General features: G+C 41.7%; 1 protein-coding gene across 2 annotated transcripts in view; it reads right to left on the bottom strand.

The window, feature by feature from the left end:
• Window positions 1–3,995: 3,995 nt before the first annotated feature.
• Window positions 3,996–18,263, bottom strand: part of LOC120369832 (uncharacterized oxidoreductase ZK1290.5-like) — a 109,596-nt gene continuing 95,328 nt past the window's right edge. For both annotated transcript variants that reach the window (XM_039483533.1, XM_039483531.1), the window contains one exon: window positions 3,996–4,138. In XM_039483533.1, the coding sequence (XP_039339467.1) occupies window positions 4,097–4,138 (42 nt within the window). In that variant the 3' untranslated portion in view covers window positions 3,996–4,096. The remainder of the gene's footprint in view (window positions 4,139–18,263) is intronic.

Genomic DNA, 18,263 nt, shown 5'->3' on the forward strand with positions numbered 1-18,263 from the left:
CCAAACTTTTACCATTTGGGCTTAAGTTTTCCATGCTGGGTATACGCCTCAAGCTAAATATTTTGGAAACTTTCAGCAACTAAGTTCAAATATTTCTCAGAATGAGGTTTGAGGAAGATACAATTAGCCTCTATTAAACATTTTTACAATTATTTCACTGAGACGGTCTAGTGTCTCTGTTCTGGAGCGTAGTAGAGGGGAAGCTGGTAGAGGGGTCTACTGTTGTGCCTCTTGCCATCCCCATCAGAAGCACCCAGATTTAGCAAAGTTTTATATATATATGCAAAATATAAGCAAAGGTTGAAATAACAAGTGACTAGTTGATTATAACATTCTAACTACTAGCCATTTTCAATATACTATACCACTAATTTATACTAAATCTCTGCACAGCATTAGGTCTACGTACACCCACTTCAATATGTAAACTTATAACACCACAGAATTGATATTCTTCGCACCAAACAGGTCGATGATTCATAAAATATCCTCCTCCTCCATCAGCACATTATTACTAAGACTATAATTTTGGCATGGCACCTCATGGAAGTGAGGGGGAGTCAAAGAAAAAGGTGTGGAGTTGGAGTGCGAGTACATCTTGCATTCACCCTGTAGTGGCAGCTCCTGTCTTATAGGTTGGGCCTGGCTCCCAATTCCAGGCATTGCAACCTAGAGCATGAGGTTGCAATGCCACTCAGATTTGGTCCGTGTGTCCGTCTATCTCCATCTAAAGAGGGAGGGATGGGCCAAACCTGCATGGCCTTGTGACCCCATGCACTAAGTTGCAACACCTGGTGTGGGGAGCTAGGCCCAGCCCTATGGGACAGGAGCCACCGCTGCAGGGTGAGGGTGCGGTGGGCTTGTCATGGACTCTATTGAAGTTCATGGTTACAATGAACACAGTCACCTCTTGCCAAAATCATAACCTTAATTATTACACTACTAGAAACCATACAGAACTTTGACATACCTTCTTTTTATCCAGGAACTAAATTTCTTTTGAAATCTTTACCACACGTTTAGTAAACAATATCCAGCAGCTTGTTTCCCCTACAGAAAAATGAAATGAGTGTAAATCGGTGAGAGATAGTGAATGATGGAGTATGTGGCAATGAGGAACTGTTAATTTCCAGACATTCCAATGGTTACATTTCAATATGAGATGGATAATTCCTATTCAACTTCCTAAATTAAATGTAAAACACCTGGATCAGATGTATAGTTGGAGAAGTGTCATGACAAGTGCTGTACTCCAACTAGTGCCAGACACCCTAGACATCTTACAATGTCCAACCACAAGAGAGTAAGAAGTTGAACTTATTAAGCAGTTCCTTCAGATGGCAGTGGAAGAAAGGGTCAATGGGATTGTTGAATCACTTACCTGAGTATCTCTCTACAGTAAAGTTCTTCCTGGATTTACTGGATTCTCTTAATATCATGTCTGTGTTTACTGGTCCCATTTTCTAGCACATACTATGTCTGAAACTCAAACCAAAGAGCCTCTTTCTCTTTATCATAGGATATCAGGGTTGGAAGGGACCTCAGGAGGTCACCTAGTCCAACCCCCTTGCTCAAGGCAGGACTAATCCCCAGACAGATTTTTACCCCACTTCCCTAAATGGCCCCCTTAAGGATTGAACTCACAACCCTGGGTTTAGCAAGCCAATGCTCAAACCACCTTCAAGACTTTCCATCATGACAAATTCAAAAAAATTTCCTGTGACCATCCATTATTACTTAATTTCTGACTATTTTCATTGATCGTTTACCCAGGGTCTTTCTCTTTGACTACTTCAGACTTTCTTTAGATGCTGTTGACCTTTTATACACTAGAGGTCACATTCTTCTGCTGCAGGATACAAGAAATGTTTACTGGTCTCAGTGGGAGTTTTCCCTATCCTGCCACAGAAGAATAGGGCTTTGGAGTCATAGGCATTGTACGACTTGACTGCTATTAGCTGCCAAATAAATGGATTCCTAGGCATTTGACTTGCTAAGGCTACTACATAAAGCCTTGGTATCAGCTGTTTGTGTCTGATGTGTAAGAATAGTGGGCAATGCCATGATGAATTGCATATATTGTAAGGCTTTTAAAAACTCTCTGCCTGGGCTCTTTATTGGTAATTAATCCAGATGGGGAGGACAGATACCTGGGAGTATTTAATCTGTTCAATAACACCAAAATGGAGACAGAAAGGGCAGTTCATTTCTGTCACCTACAGCAAACTAAGGCACATGCAATAAGACTGTTCCCATAATTCTGATGTACTTTGTTGAATATTCTCTGCAGCCATAAATATCTGCATTTCTGCCAAAAACTAATTTAAATAGCCCCAGAAAGAAAATACAGGAGAACTTTAAAAAGCTGTTACTGATTTTTTTAATTTAAAAATCCTTTTTTCACTCAAATAATAACAATTTTAAGTTTTTTCTCCATAAAGAGATTACAGTGCTGTAACCATTTTTTCTTTACTGGATTATTTTATATCTTGTGCCAAGAAAGTAAATTACAACAAACCATAGATGTAAAGCTAAGAAGGCTTCCTAGTTTCAGGCTTTCCTCTCCTTTGGGCTACTTTGATATATAGTACCATATTTTTATTTCTATGGGAGAGAGGAGGGAGTGTGTGTATGATGGTAGGGTTCACCAGATGCCACTGTTACACATAGTCTTCCATGTCTCTTTCTTAATGTGTGAGTGTATGTTCAGTCTTGGGAAGATATGCTGTTTTGTTAATCTTGACTATGCAAGATAGAGAGCGCTATGTAAGTATCAGAGTTTTCACTCTGCTGTCATCTCTAATTAGTCAATTCGAGGCAGAATTGCTGTCTGGGAACAAGACATTGGTGTTGAGCTGAGATTCCTGAAAGAAAAGATTGCCTGCATACAGTTTTACCACCTGTGTTCCAAGACTGCTGCATATGTATAAATAAAATGTTATAATTACAGTATACCGGATACTATGTCACTGGTTTCTCCTCCCCTGGGAAGACTTACCAGGCCCCAAATTTCTACTGCCATTTTACCAAGTGCTCCCCCTAAAAGAGCTCATCAGATGAAGGGTGAGAAAGTAACAAGAATCCATTTGTTGTCTCAAACTTGATGCTGACAGAGGGAAAGCCTCTGGAACTAGACTGAAGGGGGTCCTGCCTTATACCTGTGCTTTGAGCTTTAGCAATGGGAAGCCCTAGTGTAGTGACTGACCCTCAAAAGTGCAGGACATGTTTCAATGTACCATTCTGCTCTACGTAAAGCAACCACCAAGGTGTGTATGCTCCAGCAGGGCCGAGCTGTATTGCCAATCACAAATGTTCCAAAATCATGAGTCACACTCACCAAAAATCACGAGATTATGTAAATATAATAGATTTGGTGGTTTTTTTATTTGCCTTCTGCTTTTTGAGCCTTTACGGTGCACCTTCTCCACAGCTATGAGGGCTAGAAACTTACCTTTGCTTTAAGCATGAAGGCTGAAATCATCACATATCCACTTCACTCTAGGATTTGGGGCTTTAAGGAAAACAATAATGATCATGAGACTCCTGGCAAAATCATGAGAGTTGGCAACACTGGGTAGCCTGTCTCTCCCCCATTAGAGAGAGAGAGAAGCCCAAGATGTGTAATGTGACTCTAGATCCAAGCCCTTCCATGGTTCAGTGAAGTTTGGATCCGGGATTCTGGTTTGGACGTACTTCCAATCATTAATTATTGTGAACAAGAGAATGGGTTGAATGTATTTTCCATTTTGTAATACACTCCTCACTACCCTGGAAAGTAATTCTTGAGAGTTAAAGACCAGAGTGGCCCAGAATATAAAATGAAAGGGAGGGGAGGAAAAGTAAGGATAATAGAAAAGTCTGTGAAAATACTATTCTTCACTTTATACTTCAGAGGGGCTGACAGAGAGGATTTAGTGTCGCCTTCCATCACCATATGAACTAAAGTTACAGAGTTTGCTTAGATATGACATAGAAAAAGTCAGTAGGGCTCACAATTTTTACAGCACATTTTTAATCCTGCAATCCACACTGCCAGCAGCACCTTCTGAGATGAATGTTCTCCTGTGGGGTGGGTGGGTGTCTCTGACTTTATACATCAGTTACTGTTGCCTATGATTTGCTTAATGAAGGAGATAACCTGGGAAAATGAGAATAAAAGGAAAAATGAGATCAAATAACATGTGCAAAGTTAGCTGCTTAAGTGTGAATTTTTGTGAGTATCACATTAGTTTATATCTTAATGAATTAGGTGGTATTGTGACCTCAACCTCCTCTTAAATGATTTCCTGTAGAATTTGCAGGCCAGGTCAAGGAGAAAACACACAAGTCCTTTTACACAGACTCTAAAAGGATTCATGCGTCTGATATTCTCTGACACAATGTCCTGGAAATATCCACTCTTCACAAGTAAAATGGAGACAGATTCAAAGAAAATCTCTCAAATTTAGCACATGCTGGGACAGAACACTTAGGATACGTCTACGCTATAAGCAGTACAGCAGCACAGCTGCAGCACCATAGTGTAGACACTTGCTACAGCACCGGGAAAGGTTTTTCTCACTGTTGTAAATACATCCCCTCAAGAGGTGGTAGTTAGATCAATAGAAAAATTCTTCCCTAGACATAGGAGTGTGTATACCAGGGTTTAGATAGCTTAACTGCGCCTCTCAGGGATGTGAGCAATGTAGCTAAATTGTAGCTAAATTGATGTAAGCTGTAGGTGTAGACCTGCCCTTAGGGTCTGAACCAAAACCCAGTGAAGTTAAGGGGAGTCATAGTACTGAATTCAATGAGCATTAGATCAGGACCATAGGGAGTTCATTAGCCATGAACTAATTCTCTAACAGAGCTGCATGTAGTTCTTATAGCTGCTGCTTATTTTCTTTAATTCTGAGTCTTCAGCATGTTGAAGGGTACTAGTTACATGGAAAGCAGCATCTGCCTTTTTCCCTTTTATATCCTATATTCCACACCCAACTATGTTAAAAGAACATTATTAAGGTTGCAAAGTCAAGTACTCAAAAGCCGAGAAATGCCAGAATTAAGTCTTCCTGTGCAATATTACTTCAGTGCATGTGTATTATGTTACTTTTACTCAGTTGGAATTTGGTTTTCTAACTTACATTCAAACCTAGGTGAACTTTCTTTACTAGGAAAGATGCCTCGATAACAGAACCTTTGAACATTATTTTCCCATTGTAAGAAGGGAATCCAGAGATGGAAAAATCTCATATAGACCTTAGCCACTCTTCAGCTGATCCAGGAACAGCTTTGATTGGGTTTCTGGGAGCAACAGATTGCCCTTTTTAATGCCCCAAAAATGTGGTGCATACAGCCCTGCCATCAGGGGCACTCTTTTTTGGGCAGAGACCTTATCTTCATTATATGTAGGCTTGGCAGATTCAGTTTTACAATTTTGAAAATATCTGTGTTTTTAAGCATTTTTATCAATTTAAATTTTCAGTTGTCGGAAATCATGGGGGAGTCAGACAATCATTTGATGACTGTGAGATTTAAAAAGTTAGTTTTATAACTGTTCAAACAAACTGCCATTGTATTTCAAAATTTTAGCCTAAATTCTCAAGTAGCATTTTTCTTTTTGCCTTTCCGTAAATGTTGATGATTATTGATGGAAATATTTTTTCTTGGTTTTGTGTGTGTATGGTGGAATCAATGGGTATTGACACTTACCAATAACAATTTAAGCCTTTGAAACCTAATCATGTGTGTTCAGTGCCTAACATAATGGGGTCCTGATCCCTGATTGGGACTGCTAGGCAATAATAAACAATAGACTTTCTGGAGGTCTGATTTATTTTATTGATGGAATCTGAAGGGTAAAAACAAGGAAACTTAAAGAGGAACTACAAGGAAAGTATTGATATGTGATTTACAGAGACAGTGTAGATGCACAGTTGTGCTATTCTGCAATGCTATATAATAAGTTTAAAACAATATTACAGCAGTATCTTGCTTATTTTTCCTGTTTTATGTACTGGACAATTTGTAGCTAAGGCAGTTTTTACTCAGGACTTTTAGTGTAAAAAGTCTATGCTAGTATGTATTGGAATGCAATCCAGACCAGTGACAGGCTGTCACCCTTGCCCTGCAACATGGGGTGCCTCACAGTGCTTTGCTGCTGTAGCTCCTACCTAGGTTGCTCACAAACAGCCTGCCAGCATGCAGGTCAAACCACAAATGTCTGTGTGTATAGCCACAGCCCTGGTCCAGCACCTCTGACCCCAGCAGGCTCAGCAAACACCAGCCACTCTGGCTTCCAGCAGCCCTGGTTGTTAGTGGCAGGGTGACCTCAACACACTCTTAGTCGTGGATTTCCCCCCAAAATGTTTTCTACAATGTCCAGGCCTCTCACAGATAGTCTAGATATTAAGGGGATCAAGATACAACAGTTAGCTATTCCAAATAGTTACCCATCCCACTCACAACACTGGACTAGTTTTGATTAAAGAATAAAACAAGTTTATTTAACTACACGGATATAGGATTTAAGTGACTACAAGTAGAAGGCATTAAAGTCTGAACCAAAGATACAGCAATTCTCCATGCCAAAACTTAGCAAACTAGCCTTGGCTTAAGATAGAATTCTTACCCCATGCTCCCAGCACCAGTGCTGACCACATTTCAGGTCAGGATTTCTCCCAAAATCAAATGGACCAGTTTCTTTTGTCATCTTGAAAGAGTGAGCGATGGATAGGGAGAAAGAATCTGGGGTGGGTTTTTCTGCCCCTCACTTCTATAGCTCAGTCACCCCTTGAAATGCATTCTCCCAAGAGTTACCCCTAGACAAAGTTCATTCCCACTGTGAGGACTGAGACACGGAGTCCAGTGGTGAAAGAGGTTTCGGTGCAGCTGCCTGCCACAATGCAAATCTGTTTGTTCCTGCTCCCCCTCTCTCCCAAAGAATGGTCACCCTGCAGGAGACCACCCACCAACGTTGATGACACCCAGCCACAGGCAACAGCCCATCCTATTTCCTTGAGAAACTGGCCTACCCAGACTGTCTGGTAAACACACTTCAGACCTAATTTCGTCTTATGTTTATAACTTTACATACGTTGCCACACAGACACCACTGACCAGCGAGCCACCAGCTTTCAAATGATACCTTTGTACACTCTCTACAAAGATTACTAGGCTAGTGTGTGGGAGGGTGAATAGTAGGGTGCATTCTATCACACCTGCAGAAAAAGAGAAATAAACCAAATTACTGAATTGCACACTGTGCTCTGGCTTAGGGGTGTCTGAACAGGTTTAAAGCAAACAGCCACTAGATGGCAACCATGTCTCATTAACAGTGAAACTTCCTGGTCCTGAAACCTGATTAGGAATCACTCAGACACTTTGCAACAAAACCCCAAAATACCAATTACTTAATTATGCTAGAAGGCAGTTAAAAAGCAATACATGTTTATTATGTTATTGCTAGTCTGCTATCAATGTGTCTGAGGTATTACAGCTAATCTGCCTATCCATTTACTGGCTGAGGCCAGGTGGAATATTTCTGGATAGACTAATTCTAACATACTGACTAATTTCTCTTGAAAGCTACATTTCTTCATCTGCATAAGTTCCCCCATCAGGGTACAGCATTCACAATAGGCTAGGGGCCGTAGCAAGGGCTTTCTCCTTCTGAAGCATGACTGCGTTTGGGGAAGGGGCAGAGAGGTGGTGTTAGTAGTAGTAGTATTCTCCTAAACTCTGTCCACATACCATGCTTCACTTAAAATGCCAAAAGTAGATTGTTTAGCTCCCCATAAAATGATTACCCCTCTACTTTCTTGTGTGCAGATCAGTTAACAGTATAGACATGCAAACTACCATCATTGGGATTCAGAGTTAACACACATTGGGATGATGAGGCACTTTCATAATTATTGTATCAGGCTGTGTGCAGACTAAGGCAGGCATCACTGAATCAATTTAGACTCTGGTTCAAATTCTGAAGGTTGCATTCACAAAGAAAAGCTCTAGAGATTTCATAGTATTTTATTTTGGGTTTATTTTTTTTAAAATGATACCTAAATTCTGAAGCACCAGATAACAGCCTCCAAGAAAAAGTTCTCCAATTTGCCAAGCTGTCATAGGCTGGCCCAATGCAAACTCTTCTCTGAAGTCTCTGTAGGTGAAAACCAGGGACAAACTGCCAAACTAGATTGATCATTAGTGTTAGTGTTACAGTTCTTAAGTCTTCATGTCTCTACTAGACAGGCAACCTCCTGTCCCAAGAGATAACCCTAAGGCAACGCCCAGTGTATTGAATAAAATTGGATTCTAACTTTAGTAGAAGACAATCTCTATTGAGTAACCATTTCCTGTCCATTGCCCTGAATGGACAGTTATAACAGGTTTCACTGCGTATATGCAGAAGTCTGTGACATTTGGAACAGTGCCCTGGCTTGCTGGGCACTAAGGCTTTGGCTACACTTGCATTTCAAAGCGCTGCCGCGGCAGCGCTTTGAAGCGCTAAGTGTAGTCAAAGCGCCAGCGCTGGGAGAAAACTCTCCCAGCGCTGTCCGTACTCCACCTCCCTGTGGGGAATAACGGACAGCGCTGGGAGCGCGGCTCCCAGCGCTGGGGCTTTGACTACACTGGCGCTTTGTAGCGCCGCAATTTGCAGCGCTGCAGAGGGTGTGTTTTCACACCCTGCTGCAGCGCTGCAAATTTGTAAGTATAGCCAAGCCCTAAGTCTCTCTCTCTCCCTCCCTCATGTCCACACACACATTCCACCCATCAAAGCCCCAACATTTAAAAACCCTTCAGTTACATGTGATTCAGTTCTACTGAGTGTTTCCACGGGTCTGTGTTTTGGATTCTAATGCCATTGTTTCAGCCACCCAATTTTAATGGCTTCTTTACATTTATTGTGAATAGAAGGTGGTAGCCATGCCTGACCCATAACAATACTTACCTGAACCTCGCTGACCATCAGTTTCTTCCCATTACAACACTTGGCAAGTTCAGGTATCCCTGATATTACAAACTTTGATTTTATGAAACTCCTGATATTTCACTTTGAGTTTACGGGGCGGACAGGAATAAAAATCTCTACTTGTAAACTGATCACCTTTTGTATGGAAATCATTGGGCACAAAAAGATGGAACCATTTTTTACAGAGTAATTTGAAAAAATAATACCATTTTTACAGAGTAATTTGAAAAAATGGTTAGAGTTGAGAGAAGAGCCATGAGAATGATTACAAGATTGGAAAACATTCCTTACAATGATAGATTAGAAGCTTAATCTATTCAGCTATCAGATTGAGGAGGTCAGGACCAAAGCGTGCTGTGCTCTGGAAACCCCCAGCTCATGTACAATGTCTTGGGAACTGTTACCATCTGCAAGGAATTTAGAACAGCCCTGAGACTGCTGACTTCCCCTAATCCATTCACTTTCCTCTCAGTGAAGGAGACTAGTTCACCCAAAGTCTGTAGACAACTTAAAGCACATCAGACTTTCACTGAACAGAGCAGTGGTTGCTTTTAGCTAGAAATCCAGGTTTTCTCCTTAGTAGATCTAGACAAATACTACAAACAATTTTCTCCAAACAGTTGGGAGAATATTAAAATCACTTCACTTTGGCCATGTTCGTGCCCATTTTGTGTTCATGTTTCTAAAACATTTGAAAGATCACTTTACTGGCACAATGGCCATGGGGAATGAATTTCAAAAATGTGTGCGTGTTTGCAGAAACCCAATTTTAATATGCATGGGAAGTGCGTGTTCACTACCCAATAAAAAAAAAAGGAACAATGCCATGTGATGACCAATCAGAGGAAACAAAAGTAGCATTAAGTGCAAATACTGAATAATTGTAAAAAAACTGTTCGTGATCAATCTGCTGATTTAAAAGCAGTCACATAAACAATGAATAATTCTGAATAATTCAGGGAAATCATGATCTGAAAGTGGCAGGAAAGGGCTTAATCGCTGAATAAATTATAGGTTAAAATTATTTACTCAATTCTAGTCCCTAACATACATGAAGGTGTTACCACGAGCAGGGAGAATCCATTTTTCGTTTCTAGTTGACACTGGAATACTAGGAAACCGATCTGAGATGCCTAGTAGACCTATGTTTGTTGTCTTAAGCATAAATCCCTGTGTCTAGGCTAAGAGTTTCCTTTGCTAAACAGGATACTGCTGAACAAATTAGCTGGGGCTATTCAACAATCTCTAATACCAGCTCATGTGCACATGTAACACCTAAAGTTGAATAATGCGATGGGGTGACACAAATTGATGCAAGGAATGGGACTGGAATGCATGATTAAGGAGGAAACATGACACACATCCTTCAGCAACAAAGGAGCACAATGAGAACTGAATCTGGCACATCATTGTGATTTACAATATGCTAGAAGAGAGACCCCGAGGAACAATTCAATATTGGCAGAGGGTTAGCAAATAGGAGAGGCCCTAACAGAGCTTTTCCATTTCTAACCCATACAGGGAATATTTTCTAGTGAAAGCACATGACTGGGGAGCGTGAGATATGGACTCTATTCCTAGCTCGGCATTCCCTTGTTGAGTGACTTAGGGTATGGCACTGAGGGCCTGAGGCTGTGAGATGCTGAGTGCCTCTGCAAGCTTCTGAGCTCCTTCAAATCCTACGGACTCCAGGGGAAATAAGCAAGCTCAGAACATTGCGGGATCAGGCCCTGGGACCTGAATTTTCAAAAGTGCCCACCAGTTTTGAGCGCTTAACCTAGGACTTGACCCCCAACTTTGTCATGGTCACATAGGGCAGGGGCTAAGGTGTCCCCACGCCAGGGTGCTCTCTCTGCACTGGATGCTTCCCTGACCCCCTAATCATTACATATCGTTCAAAGCAAATACAACCTATTAAACAGCCTGCTATGCCCTTGCTCCTCCCCCTCTCCCCCTCCCCTGAGCCTCCTGCATGCAACAAAACAGCTGATTGGGAGGTGCGGGGAGGGAGGGGGAGGCGCTGATTGGCAGGGCTGTCAGTGGGTGGGAGGCACCTGGAGCTGCGACTGGGAGCTGATGGGGGGCTGCTGACGTATGACTGTGGCTCTTTGGCAATGTATATTGGTAAATTCTGGCTTCTTCTCAGGCTCAAGTTGGCCACCCCAGCAGTAATGCCTGTAAAGCAGCTTGAGAGCCTCAAATAGAAGGCACCAGAGAAATTCCAACTATTATATTCTTGTTTTATTACTTTCGGGGGGGAGGGGCGGCTTTCCTGTGTGCTAGAAACAAGAAATCGTTGCAAACACTCCGATACTGAAGATATTGCTTTCTCTGACACAAGTATCATTCATAATAAATTTCAATATAACATGCAAAGGGACGCCCACATCAGCTATTACTCTACCAGTCAGACAGAAGGCTAATCACTGCATTCTGGCTATGTTCTTATGGCAGACAGAACCTTCAGACAGTGGTTGTCAACCAGGAGTCGATGGCCCCCTGGGGAGCCGTGAGCAGGTTTCAGGGGGCCCACCAAAATAAACCAAGGAGCAGGGCTGGCGTTAGTCATTGGGGCCCAAGGAAGAAAGCCCAAGTCCAAGCCCCACTGCCCAGAGTGGAAGCTGAAGCCCAAACCCTACTGCATGGAGATGAAGCCAACTTAGCTTTGTGGAGCCCCCTGTGCATGGGGCTATATTCTAGTGAATTTTTTTAACCAGGTGTCCTTTGAGGTAGCTATTACACTGGGAATACATTTGGGTTGGTTACCAAACTCAGGTTCCTTTTTTAGATGCTTTGTATTTTCACCACAACACCCCCTTTAGTGCTGGTTTCATTACCAGATAAGAAATCATTTGTAACCGATGTGCAGCTTCTTTCTCTGAACAGGGTAATTTGAGGACAGCACTTTTGGAAGAAATCCTTTTAAGCTATCACAGAGATGTTACTCCAATCTGTCCCACGAAGAGTTAAAAGCACTTTTATATTTCTCACTGGAGCTTCCTCTGGATTTAAGATAAAGTTTGCAGTGCCCGTTTTTCCTGCCAAAGCACTTTTTTTCAATAGTTAACTAACGGAGTGGAAAGGAGAGGAGCACAAAGATTATTTCTTTATCTGTACAAATGAAATAATGAGGTAATATGACATCTCTAGTTGGAAATCAAACTAATCTGTCAGCGAAAGCAGGTCTTGTTCAGCTTAATTAAGAATACAGTGCAGAGTTTTTTGCTTTTCACTAAACTTACTGCAAAATGCTGAGGCCTTGAAGAGGGAAGACTAACAAAGCATAAGAGCTTTAATAGGACGAGCGAACATAAAAGACTCGCTGAGCACAGACTTCTCCCACCAAAGACAAGGAAAGCTGGAGACATGATATTCAGGCCTACTGATACAATGGTTACAGTGGAGTGGATAATACAGAAATAAATAAAATTATTCACATGAAATACACTCAAAATACAGACCAAAGTCTCAGACTTGGGAAACCAGAGACAGTTACATCAAGAGTTTTTCAAATTAGACTTTATCTGAACTTTTGAGGTATTTTTTTAAATGACAATATCTTTTAAATACTGTGTTTAAATACCAAAGAATTTTTTTTTAAAGTGTGAGTCTAGTTTTTCAACATGGCTCTTTCTATAGGATGCCCACATCCTACATTTGGGAAATCAAGCCAGCACTTGGATACATATAACAGGTATGTACAAACCTAAGTGCTTAATTTGAGTGCCGAAATGGAAGGGTGGGGTTGGGGGGGCAGTATTGGAACATTTTCGTCTCACATGTGGATTTAGTACTTGTTATAGGTGGTGGATTGACAGCTATTCAGCCCTTCATCTCTCTCCTGAGGCAGCCAGCAAGGTACAAATCATTGCCATTGTAAAGTAGCTGCTTGTTCATAGGAACAAGATTTAAACCACTAAACAGCCTTCAGAGGATAACTTTCAGCCATTACAAAGACTTGGACTGGATTAGACCAGTAACTTGGAGATGAAAGGCAGTCCCTCTGAGCACTCCAGTCCAGTTTCAAGACTATTTAAATCATTGTTTTCCCCTTCATCCCCTGCCCGCTGCTGTCCTTTTGCTCCTCTCTAATTTCTTTTATGATCCTCTCTTCTTTCTATGTTGGTTTTGCCATCTCATGTATTTTGTTGCCTGTCTCCCTGCCCTCAACCTTTCTCTTCTGCATTTTCCTTTCCCCTCCCCTCCTATGTTGTTTTCTTCCAGCTCTGCTCTATTCTGTGTTGGCAGAAATAAAACTTGCTAGAATCCTGATCCCTGAATCACTGAGCTACAGAGAGCAGGCTCCTTTGAAGTTTTGCTTTGTTGTGTTCACTGTAACCCAGTGGTATTCACTGATTACAATTGTGCCCTTGTACCATTTGGAGGTAGGAGGTGGGAATGTAGAGTCTGTTGGTGTATCTCTTACATTGTGAGGCTTTTCATGGAGATAATGAGTCAGGAATTTACAAAATGGAAAGAGGCTTTCACTGAAATGCACTTGTATCTCTTGGGTTGGGGGCAGTGTGTTGTGATGGGGAGATCAAGCTTACTTGAAGAATTTAAAGATCTTTAAAACAAAAAAACACCCAACTAGATGATCATTTTAAATACTGATTTTTCCATGTCCACCTGAAATAGCAAAATCAGAACTTTTGTGTCATTTTAAATGCCTCAAGCCTCAACTCACGCCTGGATGCCAAAACCCCAAGCTGCCTCCCATGCCTTTCTGGTGCTAGAAGCCTCAAATTTTCCATGTTTCCCTGTGAAAACCTCCAGGTTTCCTCTGGTAACTTTTTTATGTGTTTTCTCTACAAAAATCTGAAAGATATTGACTATTTGGGGCAGTGTAAAATGGAAAATATCCATGTAAATAGAACAATGGATGCTTTAATGGTTGGGTTATTTATAATTAAGTTTAATTCATTTAGAACCTCTATTTTTGCATTTAGCTAAATCAACCACACAATTTCCAGTTTCTCATACCATGGAAACCTGACCACAGATGTTAGTTCAGTTTGCTGCACAGCACGATTAGCTCAGCAGGTCTGTAATAGTAGAGGGGCTACTTGGGGAGCATGGAGAAACTAAAGAAAGCCCCACTCCTGTGCTCTTAAAGAGATCAACATGGAAAGCTGTAAGGCTCAGCTCAACAAAGGTATTTAGGTTCCTAGCTTCCATTGAATTCAGTGGAAGTTAGGAACCTAAATATTTCTGTGAATTTGGGACTATATGGCATCAGTTGGCAGTGGACAGAGATATGGGCAGTGAGTGGGACAGGGTTAAGTAGGACAAAGGTGCGTAAATCCAAGTCCCTGTTATATAATTTAGGTTTATGTACCACACAGGAACCATGGCCTTGAATATGGCCTAATTTCTCCATTCAAGTAGCACTGAAAAGGGCTCTGCTGCATGCAGCAGTCTTCTCTGTTTTGTTTCATGCAAGTACATGTTATTCAGAGATGGTATCACTGTTTAGAATATGGTGTGAAAAGTGTCATAGTACTAAAAATAAACTCTGTTTAAACACTTCAGAATGTTTACTCAAAATGTGCAATACCTTTACAGTAGAACCTCAGAGTTACGAACAGCTCGGGAATGGAGGTTGTTTATAACTCTGAAATGTTCATAACTCTGAACAAAATTACTGTTGTTCTTTCAAAGTTTACAAGTGAACATTGATTTAATACAGCTTTGAAACTTTACTATGCAGAAGAAAAATGCTGCTTTCCCTTTATTTTTTTAATAGTTTACATTTAACACAGTACTGTACTGTACTTGCTTCTTTTTGTTTATTTGTTTTGTCTCTGGTGCAGCCTGATTGTGTACTTCCAGTTCCAAATGAGGTGTGTGAGTGGCTGGTCAGTTCATAACTCTGGTGTTTGTAACTTTGAGGTTCTACTGTATTTCAAAATCACTACTAGCAAAAGTGCAAAGATCATGCAATGTGAATAACCCAAGGGATCCTGGAGTGATTGTTTTAATTTTCCTATTTAATTAATCAAAAGTCTCTATTTTTGCATTTGCTAGAATCTGCCACATAATTTCCAATTTGTCACACCAGAAGTGGAGTCCATTATTAAAGGTACAATGCACAGAATGCACTGGGAAGACACAAGGATCATTCCAACTCAAATACATCCTCCAATTCATGGTCTCAGCCCTTATCCTCAAAGCCCTCCTTGGGATTTGCCCAAGTTATCTTCTGAAGTCTCTCATCCTGTGTGAGTACACCTTCCACAACGGCTGTTTCCACAGGGTGGAGCTGAGGTTCAAGAGGTCACAGAGTCTCATTCTGAAACTCACAGGCACAATCAACTTTGCTCCTAGCATGGTAGGGAAATCCTGTAGTGACTGACAGCAGTGCGGAAGTAAGAATTATTTTTTTAAAACAGAGTGATATTCAAGCAACCCAATGGATCTTTGTTTTTCACTATGGGCCTGATACTGTTCCCACTGAAGCCAATGCTAAAACTCCCATTAACTTCAATGGTGCAAGATCAACACCTTTAAAGCCTCAACTAACATCAATATACCAGTTAAACACTGAATATTTAGGGTATGTCTACACTGCAATTGAAAACCCATGGCTGGCTTGTGCCAGCTGACTTGGGCTTGGGCTAAGGGGCTGTTTAATTGCCATGCAGATGTTTGGTTTCAGCCAGGCACTCGGCCTCTAGGGTCCTGTGAGGCAGGAGGGTCCCAAAACTTGGGCTGCAGCCCCAGCCAGAATATCTACCCCACACTTAAACAGCCCCTTAGCCCGAGCCCCATGAGCCAGAGTCAGCTGGCATGGGCCAGGTGCAGATGTCTAATTGCAGTGCACATTTAGAGATTCAGACTCCGCTCTGGTAAAAGTGTCATTCCCATAGCTACAGCTTTCACTAGCTCTTCATCCATAGCCACATGGCTGTCAACTTTCACTTTTCAGGTGTAAAAAGGCTAGTGGAAGTGTGCCCTGTAGGGGTTTGTGGACAGCACCTTCTTGTAAAGTGCTTAATGAGAGTTAATATTAGTGGAGTTCCTAAGTGATTTACCTGCAGTACAGAGAACTTTGGTGGGGGTGAAAAGGAAAAGTCTGATTACCAGGTTCCTGCAGTGTTAATTTTATTTTCAAGGCTGACAGGTAATTAGTGAACAACCAAATTTTGGGGAAACTGAAATTATCCTTATAATAACCGCTTTGTTGACATAACCACAAGTAATAACCACAGATGGAACTGCAGTAAGACATCTGCAATGAAAAAAGCTATGTGAGAAGAAGAAAATTAGACCCATGCACCGGAACCTCACGTGAAACTACGGGTGGAAATGTACAAAGCATCCTGTTCTTGCCTTTCTTTCATCACATCTATTCCTTGCGACACTTTAATTCTGTGACCTCTATAATATATGCAAGAGTAACATATTGCGTACATAAGAGTGGCTAAACCACTGAGCATAATTTCTTTCCTTGAGTTCATTTTGCACAGTGGCTGCCTGTAGGATAACTCATCCTGTTGTGAATGGGGATTGGGAAGAGAGCAGGTTCCAATGATAGCAATTCCAACTCTAGCAGAGGTGACTTGTAATGTGAAGTGCGCTTGGACGGTCTGGACACTGGTTGGCAGACAAAATTAAATGCTGGAAAGAGCGTGTGCTGTGAGATTCCTTCCACAGACAATGTCATTCTCTCTACATACTCGGAGAACTGTTAGCTCTGTAGTTAGTTACAATGTGAGTGATGCCTTAGAGTGGGTTGGAGCTGGTGTGGGGACGGTGGTTAGTCAAGGGGATTGGATGAAGTCAAGATCATAGCTACCTTTGTGCCTCCCCAATTTTGGCCCCCGTTCTCAGCATAATTTACAGCAGCTGCAGGGGTTGCTTTTCCTTAGAATAACTTTGAACATCCCACGTTCACTGTACTGTGGGCCCCAAACATCTGGATTATAGAGCACCCTGACCACAACTCCTCCATTACACAATATTCCCACTACCATCCCCTACAAACATTGGTCACTACAGGAGGATGGCACAGCAACTTTGTTCACCCTACCTCACCTAGGGAACTCTGCACCAGGAGAATACCCAGGTGCCAAGATGCAGCTGTTTTCAAGTCCCTTTATGGCCCAGAACAAAATGTAAAGGGACCTTGGTGACTCCTGTGAAACCCATTGGTTTTGCACAGATAACTAATTGGAATGGAATGTAAAATTCTGTTGATGTTCCACAAGGAGGAATACAATCCAGCTCCCTCTCTTGTTGCTGTGTTGGCTCACCCGGGCTAACAGGAGTAAAAAGCAGTGAAAACTTATTTTTGCCATGAAAGTGAAATGGATCTGACTCCCCATTTACAGGGAGCAGCTCTGTGGAGTAGGAAGGTGCCTGTTCTACAGCGTAGAATGCTCAATAGCTGGCATAAACCTGTTGATTTATTGTAATAGATATCAGTGGCCTAGAGAATCCACACAGAAAAGAGAGAAAGGGGTTAAGTAGATCTGTATGTCTCACTTCCTGGCATGAACCCCTAGTTTTTATTATATACGACATCACCTGTATTCCCAAAGTATGAATCTCTTTCAGAATGAGCAGGGATGTCCTAATTAGCCAGGAAGTGAGTTGTCAGTCATCTGTATCAGAAGAGTTCCTTCATAAAGGCTGATATACACCCATGTGCAGAGGGGTTAGTATGAGGCTAACGCATCACTTTCTATTTATTGCATGAAATGCAGTAGCGTCTAGAGGACCCCAACCAAAACTAGGCCCCTGCTGTACAAACACATCATGAGAGGCAGTCCCTGCCCCAAAGAGCTTACAACTTAGATAGACAAGACGGACAAAGGGTGGGAAGGGGGAACAAAGGGACAGTGAGAGGAAATTATTTGCCCATGGCCATACAGCAGCTAGAAATAGAACCCAAATCTCCATCTATTGCCCTAGCTATTGAACTACATCAGTTCTCATTCTGAGGGTTTAAGTGTAATTTAGATAGTGCATAATCCTCATTCCAGCCCTCTGCATGGTGGGGAGGGGAATAAATCACACACAGAGGATTTAGCTTATGTTCCCTATTGCCACTCAGTGCCCTAAGTCACTGCTAGAATGAAGGCCTAAGCCAAGAAAAGTTTTATCTTTTGCACAAATACAGATTTGACATTTTTTCCAGCTTTGCTCAGGACAGTCATTAAAAAGCCTAGGAAGTGAGCATACATGAAATCATTCCTTCCGTACAGGCAGACAGATGGAGAGAAATTCCAGTCTGTTTCCACTCTTTTGTCTTCAGGGCATTTTTGGAATTTCCTTCAGGAAGTGAGAGGTTCTGACCTAAAGCCTTCCT

The sequence above is a fragment of the Mauremys reevesii genome, linkage group 8 (assembly GCF_016161935.1).
Source record: "Mauremys reevesii isolate NIE-2019 linkage group 8, ASM1616193v1, whole genome shotgun sequence".
Lineage (NCBI taxonomy): Eukaryota > Metazoa > Chordata > Testudines > Geoemydidae > Mauremys > Mauremys reevesii.